The sequence below is a fragment of the Carcharhinus amblyrhynchos genome, chromosome 6 (assembly GCF_965287045.1).
Source record: "Carcharhinus amblyrhynchos chromosome 6, sCarAmb.v2.hapA, whole genome shotgun sequence".
Classification (NCBI taxonomy): Eukaryota; Metazoa; Chordata; class Chondrichthyes; order Carcharhiniformes; family Carcharhinidae; genus Carcharhinus; species Carcharhinus amblyrhynchos.
Window position 1 is genome coordinate 112186575 of NC_137329.1, and position 19000 is coordinate 112205574.

Here is a 19000-nt window from a genome sequence, read left to right on the forward strand (position 1 = left end):
GAGGTGTGGCTTCTCTTTAGCAGAAAGATTTACACATGAGGAAGAATAGAATCTTGACTGACACTGAGTTAAAGAATAAGAAAGTGGCTTTCATTTACTTCTGTTTTAAATTGCAAGTTGTCAATAAGGTTAAAAATCATTTCCAACTAAGTATATTTCCTTAATTAGTGTCTGTGCAATACAGCCCTGAAAGTTACAAGGTACAAAAAGTGCAGGAAGTCCCTGAGGAATATGCTCTAACCAATCTGCGACCTCTCGACAAATAACAGGCAGTCCCTGTGCTGTTCAATGGAGCTAAATGTCACGGTGTCATATATTAGCTAGAGACGTGTCGACTAGGTGACGTTGGACCTGTAGCAGTTGAAAAATGAGAGAAGGGATACAGTGAGGGAAAAAGTATCTCCAGTCAAATGTTGGCACTGCGAGGATAACAAAAGCCTGTGCTTGGTTATGCAGGGCATCTTGCATCCCTGTGTCTTCTGGCATATAGTGAAGGTAAGTTATGAAGGAATAAGGAAAAGCTGCATTCAAAATCTTTGTTCCGGATTGTTTATGTACACCTATTTAAATTTTGTATAGTAACGTCACATAGAGTACTATAATCAGGTGAATGAATAGTAAAGGGATTTTATCACTGAGCTCCATCATTGGTATAATCCTCTGATGTCAATAGATCATACATTCATGACCTATACAAGGATAATATTAAATTAGTTAAGGTAAGGTTTTAATTCTAGATTGATACATTAATATAAAATTGTGTATGTGTAGGCATGTGTGTGTATACACACGTGTGTGTGCATGTGGGCGTGTGTGTGCATCTGTGTGCACATGTGTCTGTGTGTGCGTGTGCATGTGCATGTGTATGTGCACATGTGTGTGCACGTGTGTGTGTGCATGTGTGCGTGTGCATCTGTGTGCACCTGTGTGTGTGTGTGTGTGTGTGTGTGTGTGTGTGTGTGTATGCGCGCACGCACAAGTACTATTTGCCATTCTGCCTAACCAAATGTCAAATCATAAAGGTAACTTAGGTATCTTGCCATGTTAAAAATACAACGTTTGGTAATCATTGCAATAGTGCGGGGCAGCAGGGTGGGACAGCGGTTAACACTGTTGCCTCACAGCGCCAGGGACCTGGGTTCGATTCCTGTGCAGAATCTGCATGTCCTCCCCATGTCTGCGTGGGTTTCTTCACACAGTCTGAAAGACGGGCTGGTTAGTTGTGTTGGCCCTGCAAAATTCTCCCTCAGTGTACCCAAACAAGTGCCAGAATGTGGCGACTAGGGGATTTTCAAGGTAACTTCATTGCGTGTTAATGTAAGCCTACTTTGACACTAATAAATCAACTATAAACATTGCAATAGAAAGTTTTAAATAGTTGTAATTGTGTGTTAAAAACAGGTAGGTTTTGTTACTTTGGTGTTTTATTCATACAGTGAAAGGAATGTTCTTGTTAGTGAAATGGGAGTGAGAAAGATCATTCAGTGATTATGTAGTTCTGCCTCATTAAAGCAAATGCAGTCTAACATCCTTCATCTGTTGAAAAACGTTGGTTCAATACAGTAGTTGCTGTTCTTTATCTCTGACTCTACCTGTCGCAAATTCCGAGATTGCCCAAGGAGATGATAAGGCTGTAGTTTCCTATCCTGTCTCTTGTGGCTGTGTGTTTACATGTGTGCTGTAAGATATTGATTAGACAAAAAAGATCAAGGTCACATCTTTGGAAGAAGGGAAATCTTGTAACAAGACCAAGGGCAGACATTATTTAATATTAAACAGGAGCTCAGTTCTCCTTAGTAAAAACACATTCATATTTATAGGGGTAGCTTTTATTAATACACAGTTAAGAATAGCGAAGCACTGGTTGTCCTGGACAACAGTATTTGCATATCTTGACCATGTCTCAACAACAATCAGACCTGAACAATTTCTACAATTTCCGGCATGTTTGTGACAGTAAGGAAGACCTGGTGGCGATTGAAGTGGCTTGGGACATTACAGATTACAACAGGAAGGCGCTGCATCATTACAGTTTGGAAATGGAAAGTCTGATGGCCCACTGGGCTGCCTTGTTGAGGGAACTCTGGAAGGAATATGTATTGCTTACCAGTTGTGCGAAAAGGATTGCAAAGAACCAAGTCCAATAAGCACAAACGAGTGCAGAAGAAAATAAGTTAATTAGATTTACTTAGCATATGTGAGAGTAACTTTGGATATAAATGTGAAAAAACACCCCCCCCCGCCAGCCCCCACTCGTGACTGTCTTGCTCTCTCCTCCTGTGTTACTGCTTACAGAATGGGAAGGGTAATCCATTCCATACCCTAGCTACGACTGCAACACTATATTCTGCACTCTCTCCTTTCCTTCTCCCCTATGTACTCCATGATTGGGGGCCAGAATTTTACCGTCCTGCCCACCATGGGAATTGGAGCAGGCGAGGGGCGGACCCAAGAAAGATCTGCTGACCTCCAGGGGGATTTTACTGTTTTGGGATGAGCGAGACTGTAAAATCCTACCCAGTATGTTTTATCTGTGTAACGCACAAGAAACAATGATTTTCATTGTATCCCATCTGTTTTATGAAGTCAAATGGAATTTGGCACATTAGGATGGTGTCATATCATCCATCATCTAATTGATTTCTGGAAAGGGCAGTCTAGACCTTGAAAGCAGGCTTGAAGAAACAGCCTGCAGCTTCTTTATTTATTTTATCTATTTACTAGTTACAAGTAAGGCTTACATTAACATTGCAATAAAGTTACTGTGAAATTCCTTTAGAAATTCCCCTAAATCTGGAGATTTTTAGACAGATAGTAGTATGCCAGTCTTTTTTATTCATTGGACAGGAAACTTTGCAGATTACTGTTTGGGTACAGAATAACCCCCGTGCAACTACTGGAATAGCACCAACTGAGATGTTCATGGGCAATATGTGACCATAGTAAATCAAATCTGTAGATTTTTAAACAGTTAGTAGTATGCCAGTCTTTTTTGTTCTGTTCCGGCTGCTTTTCTCCCTCTTCCTCCCTTCCCCCTCCACTACCACTCCCCCCAAGGAAAAGATTGATCCAAGGGCCATAGATAATAAAGCTTCTCAAGAGATAAAGTGCAGATTTAGGCCAGAATTTCACCAGCACGCCTGCCCGAGGCTCGTAACATTATGCATGAGGCCATAAGAACATAAGAACATAAGAAATAGGAGCAGGAGTAGGCCATCTAGCCCTTCGAGCCTGCCCCGCCATTCAATAAGATCATGGCTGATCTGAAGTGGATCAGTTCCATTTCCTGCTTTTTCTGCTGGCTTTGCCTGCCCCGAAATCAGGGAGGGGGACATGCCGGTAAAATCAGGGCCTTACACTCTGATCTTTTGGATGAGGATCCAGCAGTCAAACTTTTGAGAGATATTGATTTTTTTTTGAGCCACACAAAGTATATAATGGAGGAATACATTGGCTATTTGCCACTTGCCAACCTATCAGTCATTAGCAATGCTTTCTGTGGTAAAATATGCGCTCATTTACGTTATAATTGGGTAATGCAATGTCAGGATATCATTCTTCTTAATGCATTAGATAACTGCTTTTAAATTTGGGTCAATCTATTTTCTAGTCCTGGGTGTGATATATGCAGGATCTTGTGCAACCAATCTGTTTTATTAACTGCGTATGAATGATGTTATAACTCAGATGTGACAATCTACCAGCAGTTTCATAAGTCAACAAAGTTTAATGAACATGGAAGTGATAACTCAAGTTAATTGGATTGGAGTTCAGGATATTTTAATCTAATTTCTCGATTAACTTTTATGTCCTGAGTAATTTGTAATTGTTACACAGAAGCACTTTAATTCTGGAGAGCAATTAGTTTCATAAGCCCTAGCAACACTTTCCTTAATTTGTGCATTTTTCTAATGGACCTATCAGGAGTTGAAACTACTTTAAATTATTGCCAGCGACCAACTTTTGTGGTAGATATTGATACATTTCAAGGACTTTTGACTAGTAAAATTCTTCAATGCTTCCCATTTCCTGTTCGCTGGATCTCTAAGTCCTTTGGGAAAAATGACTTTCCAATACCAAACAACCTTTTCCCAGTCAATGCTTTTTATTGATATTTTGCTAACTTCATAGTTATGAACTGGGTCAAGTACCAGATGAAAGTACTGGGAAAGGAAAGATTAATTACACAAATTTTATAAGGTCAGGACTAATTTGCTGCTTAAATGCAAGTCTTTTTCCTTTTACACCATTAAACGAACCTTGAGCGACAACAGAAAATGTAGTTGAAATTAGCATTTTATACTAATATTAATGTATCTCAGGATGCGGTTGTACTTCTGACATGATCTTGGAATGGTTTCTTTCCCAAGTGTGAGCCTCAGTGTAGTAAATCACAGTGAGACAGACAGGGACATCTTACTGCGAGTGCTGTCAAGGTCAGGGAGAAAGGCAATCCCTGCAAACATACCCAAAGTGTTGGGGGTCGGTTTGGCTCAGTTGGCTGGACAGGTGGTTAGCGGCACCAACAATGTGGGTTCAATTCCCATACCGGCTGAGGTTTTCCATGAAGGCTTTGCCTTCTCAATCCTTATTCCTTGCTTGAGGTGTGGTGATCCTCAGTTAAATCGCCACCAGTTAGTGCCTTTGGTCATCTGGGACTATGGTGCCTTTATCATTCAAAAAATCAAAAGCGTATGTGCACAGTTAAATGTCAGGAGAGAGTGATGAGAGGCACCTCCCCATTTCACAATATCAAAAGGTTTGAAAAAGCCCCAGAATCTTCCATTGAAGATTCTGAACACGTAAAACTCCATTTTCTCCTCCAACTTTACTGCACAAGGTGCAAAGAATGAGAGATGTAAAATATTGAGGTGCTCTAGTATCTCTTACTGCCGTGCTCAGGAGTCATGAGGATTTTTGAGTCACTTTTGGATCTACCTGAAATTGCTTGGTACTTACATGAAAATGTCAGTTGAACTGTACAAATAGATTTTTAAATTCATTTGCAGGGTGCGGGCTATGCCAGCATTGATTGCTCAACCTGAATTGCCCTTGACAAGGTGGTGGTGAGCTGCCTTCCTGAACCGCTGCAGTCCATGCAGCATAGGTACACCCACAGTGCAGTTAGGGATGGAGTTCCAGTGTTCTGGCCCGGTGCCAGTGAGGGACAGTGATATCTTTCCAAGCCAGGATGGTTCATGGTTTGGAGGGGAACCTCCAGGTTCCCATGTGTCTTCTGCCCTTGTCCTTCCAGATGGTTGTGGTCATGGGTTTGGAAGATGCTGTCTAAGTAGCCTCAGTGAGTAACTGAAGAGCTTCTTGTAGACAGTACACACGTTTGTCTGTCACTCTTCATTCTCCTCTGTATAACACCCAATATGTTTTCGGAGTGTCACAAGCATTTCACAGCCTATCAATTACTTTTTAAATACTGTTGCCTTTGGAAGCAAAAACAGCAGCCAATGAGTGACCAGTTGATATATTGAGGTATGAATGTTGGAGGATTTCATGATATGTTTTGAAAAAGTACCATGAAATTAATTAGATGCACAGTGGTTGTTATTGTTGGTGCAGACTTGATAGGCCAAAGGGCTTTTTCTGTGCTGCACAAATCTTTGCCCATTACTCTATGACCTGAACAGAGAGACAGGTTTTTGGTTTAATGAGTGGCCTGTTGATATATCTGAGGTTCAAATGTTGCTGGATTTCCTGATACGCTTTGAAAAAGTACCACGGAATTTATTAGATCCACCTGGGTAGGAAGATGGGACTTGGTTTAATTCCTTCTCCAAATATCAGCACCTCAGTGCACTCTCTCACTGCTGGAGACTGAATGTCAGCCTTGGCTTGCGAGCTTAAAACTTAGAGAGGGACTCGAACCCACAACCTTCGAGCCGAGAAAAGAAATGATCAATCTTGGTGTCCCAATTCCACATGATCTTGTAATTCTGAAATTGGTCTTGAATTTTGCTGATGAACAGGGCCTCAGATGGGAAGCACACCAATGCCCCAATTAAGACTCTTAACGGTTTTTCTCCCACCCAGCCTCAATATTTAAGTTGGCACGTGCCCGATGACTGAGGGTGGGAAACAGAAAAGCTTCTCACCCTCACCCAATCGGAAGGCCCTTCAGACTGGAGGCTCCCTTTCCTTATGGTCTGCATACCTCTGGATCCCACTCCCACCCCTGACAATCCCGGGATTGCCAGCCTGGTGACCACCCCACTTCTGGGCATTCCTTACCCTCCCTTCCCCTCCCTGGGACCCCTGGTACTTTACCAGCCAAGTGATTTCCAGGACCTATGCCAGAATTTTACCATCTCGCCTGTCCGAGTCTCACAAGATTCTGCTTGAGGCCAATGGAGAAGGCCGTTCTGCAAGCCACAGGGCGGGCGTGCTGGTAAAATTCTGGCATTGGTCTCAGGCATGGCACTGCAGTACCTCCTCCAGCCACTGCAGTGCTCCGCCTGGATGACAGCTGGAGCGTTGCTGGCCAGTCTGATTGGTTGATAGCTCTCCAAGGCAGAGCTTCCTCCCAAATATAGACAGAAGTAACATCTACTGCCAATCAAAAAACATTAGAGTGTGAAAGGGCACAAAGGAGGGGCATGCATTCCTTGCCAATTGCAGCACGGCAGCGCAGTGGTTAGCACTGCTGCCTCACAGCATCAGGGACCCGATTGGGTCATTGTCTGTGTGGAGTCAACGGGTTTTCCCTGTGTTTATGTGGGTTTCCTCCCACAGTCCAAAGACGTGCTGGTTAGGAGTATTGGCCATGCTAAATTCTTGCTCAGTGTACCCGAACAGGCGCCGGAGTGTGGCGACTGGGGGAATCATAGAGCCCTACAGTGCAGAAAGAGGCCCTTCGACCCATCGAGTCTGCACTGAACACAATTCCACCCAGGCCCTACCCCCATATCATACTCACTAATCCCTCTAACCTACACATCCCTATACACTAAGGGGCAATTTTAGCATGGTCAATCAACCTAACCCACACGTCTTTCGACTGTGGGAGGCAACCGGATTACCCGGAGGAAACCCACACACTCACGGGGAGAATGTGCAAACTCCACACAGACAGTGACCTGAGCTGGGAATCGAACCCAGGACCCTGGAGCTGTGAAGCAGCAGTGCTCACCACTGTGCTACCATGCCGCCCACAGATTTTCACAGTAACTTCAATGTAGTAAGCCTACTTGTGACACAACTAAATAAACCTAAACTTGAACTTTAATTCTCCAGATGACAGATGCTGAACACTCACCACCCTGAAAATTCAGGCCTGAGAATCTGGGTTCCGCTTGTAGTTCCAGTTCTGGCCACTGCTGCCACTGGTGCTGCCAGGAATGGGATTTGCGCAGAGTCAACGATGCCTGTGGGACTGCTGTGATTGGTATGGATTAGTTCCCCACCAACTCTTTGGCTGGTGGCAGGTAGAATTGCCATTGAAAAGTCCTGTCCCATGTGTAAACTGGAGTCACTCCTTGCTTATAAAGAATAGAAAAAAAGACTTATATTAATATAGCACCTTTCACAACCTCCGAATGCCCCACAGCCATTTTGATGTATAGTTGCTGTTATTATGTTTAAGTGGAGCAGCCAATTTGCACGCAGCAAACGTCCATTGACATCAATGTAATAATGACCATTATTTTTACAGTGATGTTGATGGGGTGATAATACTGGCTTGGACACAAGAATTTACAGCTCTTTCAAATCATGGTAAAAAGTCTGACAACACCAGGTTTAAGTCCAACCGATTTATTTGATAGTACACTCACAAGCTTTCGGGGTTAGTCCCTTCGTCAGGTGAATGGGGAGTTCTGGCCTCAGACAGAGCATATAACTTTCCATATCCACTTTCAAATCATGCTATGGGTCATTTCATGTCCAACGGTGAGAGTAGATGGGACCTTGGTTAACGTATCATCTAAAAGATGACACATCTGACAGTGCAGCACTCCCTCTGTACTGCCTAGATCATTGTGCTCAAATCTATAGAGCAGAACCTGAGCCCACAACCCTCTGCCTAAGCAAGACTGCTCCCAACTCAACAACAGCGGACACTATAATGCAACGATTGCGCTGCAAGGATATTAGCATTCTTTATCTATGATGTTAAAGTTGTAATACCAATGTGTTCTTCGAGTACTAAAAGATTATTTGTTGGTAATTTTGTAAGAATAGGTAATTAAAACAATTAGTATAAGAGGAGGAGAGTAGGCCATAGTGCCTCTTAGGTCTGCAGCACTATACGCCCTGTAGTAACACTGATTCACCAATTAGGTAAATAATAACTGCTCTGCTTGCTTACATGTAACTATAATAGAGAGGCTTGCAGCCTCATGACTGCCCCAGCCAGCTCCCGAGAAGGTTCTGGAACAGAAACCCAAGTTCAACAGGGGTGATCCCCCTCTTTGCTCCCCAATTTGTTTCCCAGATTGTGTGACACTTACTCTAAATATGAATCTTTAAAAGGACAATCACCACAGGAGCTCTTGAACCTTCAACGACATAGAGCCTCATGAGCCTGCACCATCCTACAGGCCTCTTGGGCCTGCACTGCCCTGCAGGCCTTTTGAGAATGCACTTCCATAGGTCCTCTCAGTCCTGCACAGGCACACAGCCCCTTGAGCCTGCACCATCACCGGGCTTCTCGTGCCTGCACCGACACAGGATCTCGGGCCTGCTCCGACACAGGGCCTTTTGGGTCTGCTCCAACACAGGGCCTCTCTGGCCTGCACTGACACAGGGCCTCTCGGGATTGCACTAACACAGAGCTTCTTGGACCTGCACTGACACAGGGCCTCACGGACCTGCCCCAAAACAGGGCTTTCGGGCCTGCTTTGACGCAGGGCCTCTCGGGCCTGAACTGGCCCAGAACCTCTTGAGCCTGCACTGGCTCAGGGCCTCTTGAACTTGTGCAGCGAGGCCTCTCAAGCCTGCACCACCGTAGAGCCATTAAAACCTGAGCCATTATAGGAAATGGGTGGTCTTTCTGATGGTATGATTATGAGGATGAAAGCTCATCCCCGGGTCCCAAGGTTGCGAAGGCACTGTTGCCAGGGAGTGAGATGGAATCAGTACTTTGAATGGACGTTGAAAAGAATGACTTCAGTCTCGCCAATGGGTGAATGTTTCCACCCTGTAGCTCACCCAAAACTCCTACCCACCTATCTCTTTGCAGGGGCAGGATTGGGACCTGGAAAAAAATCCTCCCCTCCAACCCCTACCTGTGGCCTAGGGGAATCAGTCTCTCAGTGAAGTTAATAGATTAGCAGCTTAACACTTTGTGTTCCCTCAATTTGCTTCTTGTAATATTTTCTGTTGGATAACATGGATAGTTAATGTTGCTTGAAGCGGCAGCCTGCAAAAATATGCCAACAAAATGCTGAAAAAACCTTGGCCTCCCAAAATTATTAGCAGTATGCCGAATAGAGTGAACATAAGTCATTAGTTTTATTGCATTTGGAAACGGCAATATCCTCAAAGCACGTTGTTTGTGAGGTTTTTAATTTCTAAGAGCTTTAGCCTGCATTAGAATTCGGTTGCTATGCAAAATTGGGAGCACGAAACCTCGAGACAAAACATTTGCGTGAAGTGTTGACAAGTGCTGCTTCCATCTAAGATGCAATATCAATATTACCTCCACTTCTCCGATCCATCAGGATGGAGATTTCCTTCCCTAGGAACACAATATAATCAAGTCGGAACTCGAGAGACATTTTAAGTGCAGGAGAAACCAGCTACCGATAATTAACATTGCAGGAGAAGCTCTAACAGCAGGAAGCACGTTTTATGTTCTCATCTGCACAGGAAGAGCTTTCATAATCATCCTTTACCTAGAGGTATGCTGGTGCATTTTAATTGCAATTCAACATTTAACCTTTTCATCCAAGAAAAAGATATCAGCCACATCCTGTTTTGAAGTAATAACCAAGGCAACTGTTTATGATTTGTAATATTTATGTCTGTCACAGGCTTCGCCCTCTTTGTCTTCCACTGTGGATTGCAGGTCATTCTGAAAGCCATTAAAGTCTCATCAAATATTTAAAACCTCTGGGTTTGCCTGGTGTCTCATGTTGCATCCAATTAGGAAAGGCAAACTTCTACGATTCAAAGGATAGAATAATGTTTACGATGTGTCTGCGACCTTTCTGGGGAGCGAACTGAAATGTTTGCTTCAGAGGTTAAAAGTCAGGGTTTATGACTGCAAGGTTAGGCTCTGTGGCCTACGGCGCTCTGGAAGCCTGGAGAAACAAAAATGGCAGCCAAACTGGCACTGCAGATTGGAGTGGAAGCACTGTGTTGGGGGAGGTGCAGCGACAAGTGAATGTTAATGGATTCTTACAAGGAGTGCACTAGCTAGCACTACTTCAGGGGATTGTTGCTGACTCTGGGGTACAGCAGCACATCTGCAGGATGGGGTAGAGGGAGCAAAGAGATGAAACTGTGCACAGTGGAAGGAGAAGATGCTTTCATTAAAAGGCCTTACCCATCTAGGGTACTCAGCAAGTGCACCTCCTACCGCTACCTCAGCCAGAAGCAGAGTCTGTCATTGACAAGGAGATGATGACCAAACAGGTGCAATCTTACCAGCCATTGCCGCCACATTCCTGTTGCAGCAAAGTTGGAGAATTTGGCGCCCAGACAAATCTTCATTCACTGCAGCAGGTCAGGACAATCCCAACAGCATAATTGGCAGTCACATTCTAGCTGAGAACTTTCACTCCCTTAAGGTGTAGTTGGTGTGCGGTCATACACACAATTTCATATTAGTGAACAGCCACTCTCCTGGCAGGAGCCCTGCGCTTCCATCCGATACTGTTCCCCTTCTTGCTATATTTGAGCCACTGCAACATATCGGAGACAGGCTGCCTGGTGGCAATGGTTACTCATACTACACATTGGATGGCTCTGTGCCATCCAATCACATATGGACAGCTTGAGTACAAGGTCATGCTGCCACCCAGAACATGATAGAGCGGGCCATTAGTTTTTCTTGTAGGTGCACCCAGATGTTACATTTTATCTTATACTTGGATGTTCTCAGTAAGTACACAGTCCATGTAAACCAATAGGCCAACTGTGGTCAGATACACCACACTCTTAAACCAAGTGGTAGATGCCACCCAAAATAACTTCTGTGGATTTCTCATTAGATCCCCCCAGATATGGGTTACTCTGTAAGCCAACTGATCTTACTGGAACTCTGACTTCCACTTGAGTGTTTCCAAACTCCACTCTCAAAAAGCACACTTGGAATCTTCTCCAAAAAATTCCTTGAGATGCCTTCATCAAGAACCCACATCCAGAATTTCAGTCTCTCCTTTCAGTATTCCTTTGCCTTGAATTGCCATGTGCATCAAAGCTCCACACAATCTCGCTGGTACACAGCCATGCCAACAGAACACCACTATTTCACACATTGTATAAAGATTTCATCAAATTTTGATTTACCTCAGATGCCTGGCTTCTCACCTAGTCAACTTTAAAACTGCTTCATCTAACCAGCTCTTTAACTCAATGTACTTTCTCGGCTTTTACCTTGAAATCTCCTGAACAGGACTTTGTTCAACTATTTGTTCTTTATTCCATTAATTTAACTGTCTTCCTTGTTTTATTTTGTCTCAACTCCCTGGTTTGTAGATATTCTCTTGTTCTTTTAGGAAGTCTGTTTTCTGAAGCTCCCTAGTCCTGTCCAGCTCCACTAGGGTCTAACTTAAATGTAACTCACAAGTTCCTTCTGTCTTATGATGACCCCTGGTTGCTAAGCAACAGCCTAGCTTTCCCTTAAGCCCTGTTTGATTTCACATCATAAACCCTCATTAGCATGCATGCATCTGAACCAAACGGAAGTCATTAATGCTTTCAAGCACAGAAATCACAAAAATAAACTTACTTAAAATTACTCTATTTCTAATACCTACAAATACAAATCTAAATTACTTAAAACTATTTCCTGACGCAGCTCTTCCCCCTTTCCCCAGGTTTTAGTTGGATTTGCTTCCTTTTGTGATATGTGCTGTATTTTATTATGCCTAATTATTGACCTGTGTTTTTCAGGAAGGAATACTCCTAATGAAAGCCTAATTCTAACTTTTAAACCTAACCTGTGTTGAATTTTATCCCACCCTCTTTTTTTCAGACTCTGCAAATGGATGTAAAAAAATTGAACGTCACCTTACTTCGGATATTCCGTGAAGGAATAGCAGCTGCATTGGGTCTTTTACCACAGCAAGTACACATAAATTACCTTAATGTAAGTTACCTTACAATTACTGGAAGTCAGTGAACTGTTAGATTTGCCACATTCACGTGCATCTTTATTTGATTAAAAAAAATGTCATGTTATGGTAAACCCCGTAATGTTGCCCCAGAAATGTAAATGTTATCACAGTATCACCTGTTTTCTTTAAATAAAAGGTAAAGCATTTCATTTGATTAATCTAACGTTATGGTTAGCACTGCTGCCTCACAGTGTCAAGGACTCACGTTCAATTTGGGTCACTGCCTGTGCGGAGTCTGCACGTTCATAGACTCATAGAGTCTTACAGTGCAGAAGGAGACCATTCGGCCCTTCGAGTCTGTACCGACTACAGTCTCACCCAGGCCCAATCCCCATTTACCCTAGCTGGTCCCCCTGATACTAAGGGACAATTCAGCATGGCCAATCAACCTAACCCACACACCTTTGAACTGTGGGAGGAAACCCACGCAGTCACGGGGAGAAAGTGCAAACTCCACACAGACAGTGACCCAAGCCGGGAATCAAACCCGGGTCCCTAGCGCTTTCTCCCCATGTCTGCATGGGTTTCCTCCGGGTGCTCTGGTTTCTTCCCACAGTGCGTAGGACATGCTAGTTAGGTGCATTGGCTATGCTAAATTCTCCCTCAGTGCACCCAAACAAGCGCCAGAGTGTGGCGAGTAGGGGATTTTCACAGTAACTTCATTGCAGTGTTAATGCAAACTTACTTGTGACACTAATAAATACATTTAAACTTGTAAGTTTTTCATCAAAAGCTTGATCATGTATCAGTCCCCATAGAAGAAAAGCAATTCCTCGTTAATGTACAATTGGGCTTTTATTTTTAATTTGCCCAAACATCTAGTATAATGTTAAAGGACAAATTAACATCTTACAGCACAGTCATTTTCAATATTGCTGGCAGTTACTGGAGATACCTGGAGAAGAGCTAATGAAAAAAATAAGATCTAATGAACCCCAAAATGTACGCTCATGCTAGCAGTTTTATGAAAGATACTGCAATAATCCATTCTGTTCTCCCTCCTGTCTCCTTGGTTTTTATCATCTGTCAGCAATAAATTCTGATTAAATACTTTGCAAATGGAGTGTATGTGATGAAAAAGTGAGCTGGAGAATAAAGCTGCTTCCTCAGAATTGAATTTGGTTTTGATTTTTGTGTAACTCAGTAGGTGCTGTCCTGCATGTTAGGGGCGGCATGATGGCACAGTGGTTAGCACTGCTGCCTCACAGTCAGGGACCCGGGTTCAATTTCCGTCTGGGGCCACTGTCTGTGCAGAGTTTGCATGTTCTCTGCGTGGGTTTTCTCCGGGTGTTCCGGTTTCCTCCTGCCATCCAGAAGATGTACTGGTTAGATGAATTGACCACACTAAATCCTCCCTTATTGTACCCGATGGAGTGTGGCGACTAGAGGATTTTCACAGTAGTGTTGCAGTTTTAAGGTCAACCTACTTGTGGCATTAGTAAATAAACTTAAATGAATACGAACCATAATAAAATATTCAATACATGCAAACTTAGAAAATGCATTCATAAATTACACTGCTAAGCTTGATGTAAAATTATTATTTCTATAAAAATAGCAGAGCTGAGCTGAGAGTTGAGTGAATTATTTAACCGGTGATCTCGTTGCCATCATTATTCTTATGTTATTTGGAAAATAACTTTCAGGGCAAGAAAAACTGCATTGAATTTTATATATCTTCAATGAACGATAAAAGTGGCATTTTGGATCCAATACCTTCAGAGAAAGTGATGCAGTCGCTCAATGTGAACATGTTGCACCAAAGCCTGTCGGAGTTTGGCATCACACAGGTTACAACTGAGGTAAGCAACTGTTCACTTTCCGTGGTGTCAGTTGAGAAGCACAGGCCAACGTTCTCCGGCCGTTCGTGCCACTGGGATTCTCCAGTCCCGCTGCAATGAACGCCCAATTCTTCCCCTTTGCTTGCAGCAATGGCAGGTTGTGAATGGCTGGAGAATTCCAGCTCTACGCAGATTTGTTGTTTTAAGCAATCTCTATTTGTATTTGCTGGGATGAGGAACAGCTTTAATTAGGTTTAATTTTGTGTTTCTGTACTGGTGTCCATTTGGACTTTGTTGGCTGAGCCGGGTGCTTTTCGGTGGAGCTGCAGGTCCGATTAGCCTCACTATGTATCCTCAGAAAACATCCCTAAAAGGAAATAAATTGGAAAGAGATGACAGACAACAAAATGTCTGAATGACAAATAATTCTATCTATGATTACCCTCATTCAGTTTGTCTCTGTGTATTTCTGCACTGAACCAGAGGGAATGTTATTCTATATTGCTTTAAGCATGCCCTTGAGGTAGGACTTGGGGGCAGGGTTTTCTGCCCTATCCCTCCCGCCTGCCCCAAGACCAGAAAATCCTGCCCAAGGACACAGACCTTTGCCCACTATAATTTCTGTGGCGGCGGAACAGGAAAATTGCACCCTCGGTTTGATTTTTTAAATAATTCTTTCACAGGATGTGGGCTTAGCCATTTTGCCCATCCCTAATTCCCCTTGGGAAGGTGATGGTGAACTGCCTTCTTGAAACACTGCAGTCCACGTGGCATAGGTACACCCACAGTGCTGTTAGGAAGGGATCTTGGCCCAGCCAGATTCTAATGTCCAGAATGGTTGCCACAAGCATCCCCTTCTTACTTGTGTTCGCATTTCTTTTTTACATTTTTTTACATTTTATATTAATTACATTAGGTGTACAAGATTATGAGGGCCATGCACAGGGAGGATAGGAAGCAGCTGTTCCCTTTAGTTGAAAGGTCAGTTGCGAGAGGACACAAGTTAAAAGTGAGGGGTGGGAGGTTTAGGGGGAATTTGAGGAAAAACTCTTTTACCCAGTGGGTGGTGGCGTTCTGGAATGTGTTGCCTGGGAGGGGGTGGTGGAGGCTTTAAAAAGTACCTGGATGAGTACTTGGCACGCCATAACATTCAAGGCTATGGACCAAGTGCTGGTATGTGGGATTAGGTGGGCAGGTCAGGGCCTTTAATACGTCGGTGCAGACTTGATGGGCTGAAGGGCCTCTTCTGCACTGAGGTATTCTGTAATTAATTGATGATCCCATATCTGGATAGAACAATGATTTTACAACGGCATGTGACTAAGGCTCTCACAGAGCTCAATGTGGAGCAAATTCTAAGAATAGAAAATATTTATTCCTTATTTTTATGATTTTCATAGTTGTATTTGTTTTTGTTTTCAAGGATGAAAGGCTATGAATAGGAGAAGAGGGACTCTTGATCTTTTGTCTGGTAGTGCACACAATGACAGATGTCTTTGCTGCGTATTGGAGGGCTGGATCATTTACACACATTTAGTAACTGCTACCTGCACTCAGCACTGCCAAATAGGACATCATAGAGCCATATGCAGAGTGAAGCTTTCTTTACCATGTCCCCACAATGAGCTTATGCCCTAATGTGACTTTTTTGGAAAGTTAGGCTGCCCTGGTAGGGTTGCCTATCCTCTAAGATGGGCCTGGAGTCTTCAATCCCAAATTGCCTTTGAACCTAGTGGCTTGTCAGGAAGGCGAATGGGATGCTGGCCTTCATAGCGAGGGGGATTGAATATAAAAGTAGGGAGGTCTTGCTGCAGCTGTATAGGGCATTGGTGAGGCCGCAGCTGGAGTACTGTGTGCAGTTTTGGGCGCCGCACCTGCGCAAGGATATTTTGGCCCTGGAGGGAGTGCAGAGGAGGTTTACTAGGCTGATACCGGAGTTGAGGGGGTTGAGCTATGAGGAGAGGCTGAATAAACTAGGCTTGTACTCGTTAGAGTTTAGAAGAATGAGGGGAGATCTCATTGAGACGTATAAGATGATGAATGGGATGGATAGGATAGAGGTGGAAAGACTCTTCCCGCTCAAAAAAGACAGTAGGACTAGGGGGCACAGCCTCAAGATAAAGGGGGGGCGGTTCAGAACGGAGTTGAGGAGGAACTTCTTCACTCAAAGGGTGGTGAATCTCTGGAATTCTCTGCCCGTTGAAGTGGTGGAGGCTGCCTCGCTAAATATTTTTAAGAAGCGGGTTGATGGGTTTTTGATAAGAGAGGGGATTAAGGGTTATGGGGAGAGGGCGGGAAAGTGGAACTGAGCCACGACAGATCAGCCATGATCTTATTGAATGGCGGGGCAGGCTCGAAGGGCCAGATGGCCTACTCCTGCTCCTATTTCTTATGTTCTTATGTTCTTGTGAGGACATTCCAGAAGGTAGTTAAGAGTCAGCCATGTTGCTGCAGATCTGGAGTGAGATGTGGGCCAGACCAGGTGAGGATGGCAGATTTCCTTCCCAAAAGGGCGTTAGTGAATGAGATAGGTTTTTACAACAATTGACAATGATTTTATGGCCATTATTATACTTTTAATTTCTGATTTTTATTGAATTACAAATTCCAATATCTGCCATGGTGGGATTCGAACCCAGGTCCCCAGAGCATTACCCTGGGTGTCTGGATTACTAGTCCAGTGACAATACCACTTGCCATCATTGAATCTTTTGTCTCCCTAATTGGTATGGGAGGGGAGTATGTCACAAGTGTGGGCGAAAGTCATGTGATGAAACATCCAGGAATACATTTAATTACAATTTTCAGTCCCAGCCCTGAATGCATCCTTGATCAGCTGGCTACATTCAGGAAAACCAGGTCTAGATGTTGTCGAACCAGTGATCTGTAAGGGATCAATTGTAGGCTGCCACCTGGAAGGATAAGGTTTTTTAAGAAACTGGGAGGAATGGAAGTGATCCTTCCAACTGCACGTTAAAACCACAGGCCATTACCAACAATAACTTGCCCCAGCTCTTAATTGCCTCCCTCTCTCTCCTGATTGCTGTTCCCTCCTTTCCCTAATCGCCTCACACCCCACTCTTCCAATCTCTTTTGAACATCCAAGCTGCTTGATGCATGTATCTGCACTCATGGATCTGATGTAAGTGAGGCCTGAGGCCCAGAATAAATGTCACTTTTGTTTAAACATTGTGCAATTCGAAAAGAAAACTGAGTCCATAGAAGCCAATATGAACCACCTATAACATACTCCAGGGGCGGCAATGAGAGGATACTGATGAATTTTGCAGCTCAGCTAAGCTATGAGGAGGAATTTCTTCTCTCAGGGTAATCAGTCTTTATAATTCTCTTCCCCAAAGAGCAGTGGAACCTGGATGATTGAGTGCATTCAAGGATGAGTTAGATTTTTGATTGACAAGCAAGTCGAGGATTATGTTGGAAAGACAGGAAAGTAGAGCTAAGGGTACAATTAGATCAGCCATGACCAGAGAGTGGTAAATCTGTGGAACTCTTTGCTGCAAAAGGCTGTGGAGGCCAGATCATTGAGTGTCTTTAAGAAGAGATAGATAGGATTAGTAAGGGGATCAGGAGTTATGGGGAGAAGACAGTAGAATGGGGATGAGAAAAATATCAGCCTTGATTGAATAGCAGGGCAGACTCGATGGGCTGAGTGGCCTAACCGCTCCTATGTCTTATGGTGTTATGGACATTATTGAAAGGTGGATGGGCTGAACGGCCTATTCCTGCTCCCATTTCTTCTGATCTTACGATCTTGTGAACTAATGAAGTGTCAGTCAGTGAATAAATGACTGGAGCAGCAGGTACAACTTAATAACTTATTAATAAAGCAGAAGGCACCAGTAAGTTATTAGTGTGACATGTTAGAGGGTGCCAGTCAATGAAGAAATTAATGGAACAGCAGACTTCCAACAAACTAAATTCGGGAGTAGATGCCAACGGATTGTTAAATTCGCACATTACTGGGCACAGCGACAAATAAACTAATGGAGGCACAGCATCAAAGAAATAAACTTAACTGAGCAGAGGGCATCAGTACTTTAATAAATTAGCAGGACAGCAAAGGTCATTGGATCAGGAGAATCAGAGATCAGTATGCAACACATTGACAGAGTGGCAGCTATCAATCAATCAACATGGCACCAGCCAAATCAACTCATCCGTCATGGAAAACCCAACAGAATTGGAGCATTGCAATAATGTAATTACTTTATACAGCAGTGGGTGTGCCAACTAATAAAGTAATGAAGCAGCCAGCCGACTGTGATTGAAGAACTAAACAGTGGATGTACCAAGAAAATCTAGAAACGATTGGAGCAGTTGGAACAGCAGCAGCCACTAGAGTTTCAACGTTAAATATTGATGCAGAAAATATTGAATAAAATTATGGCATGACAGGAGTGAGGTTTGCCAGTAGATGTCAATAGCTGCTGCGTGTGCAAAGAAAATAATTCTTGTGAGAGCTGAGCAACTGGTGATAAATAATGACAAAGGAATTCTGGCTGGCTGAGTTGACAGATCTTGGTTTATTGTGGCTGTGTGTGTGAGATCTCCTGCAAGCTTGGGACTCTTTCAGAATGGAGCATGATGGTGGGTGAAGGGGGTTTCTTATATTTATTTGTTCATGAGATAGGAGTAGGACCAGTGTGTATTGTCCATTTCTTAATGACCTTGAGGAAGTGAGGAAAAGCATTGCACTCCCACATAAATATGATACCCAGGAGGTGTTGCTGTAACTGTGAGGTGTATCTATGTTTCCCACAAACCGCAGGTGATTGAACCCTGGAAAGGAAATTGGATTCTGGAAGGAGTGAAATGAATGTTAAAACAAAAACAGAAAATTCAAGGACTTTTTTTTATTCTTTCAGGGAACATTAGCATTGCTGGAAAAGCCAGCTTTTTTTTTGT

The 19000-nt window shown here is 43.5% G+C and overlaps 1 protein-coding gene across 1 annotated transcript in view; it reads left to right on the forward strand.

Moving 5' to 3' along the window:
• The window catches only part of ptprr (protein tyrosine phosphatase receptor type R), a 203565-nt gene that overhangs the window by 45114 nt on the left and 139451 nt on the right, over nt 1–19000 (forward strand). Inside the window, exons 3-4 of the mRNA XM_080191203.1 lie at nt 12152–12265; nt 13940–14095. Coding sequence (XP_080047329.1) covers nt 12152–12265; nt 13940–14095 — 270 coding nt within the window. The remainder of the gene's footprint in view (nt 1–12151; nt 12266–13939; nt 14096–19000) is intronic.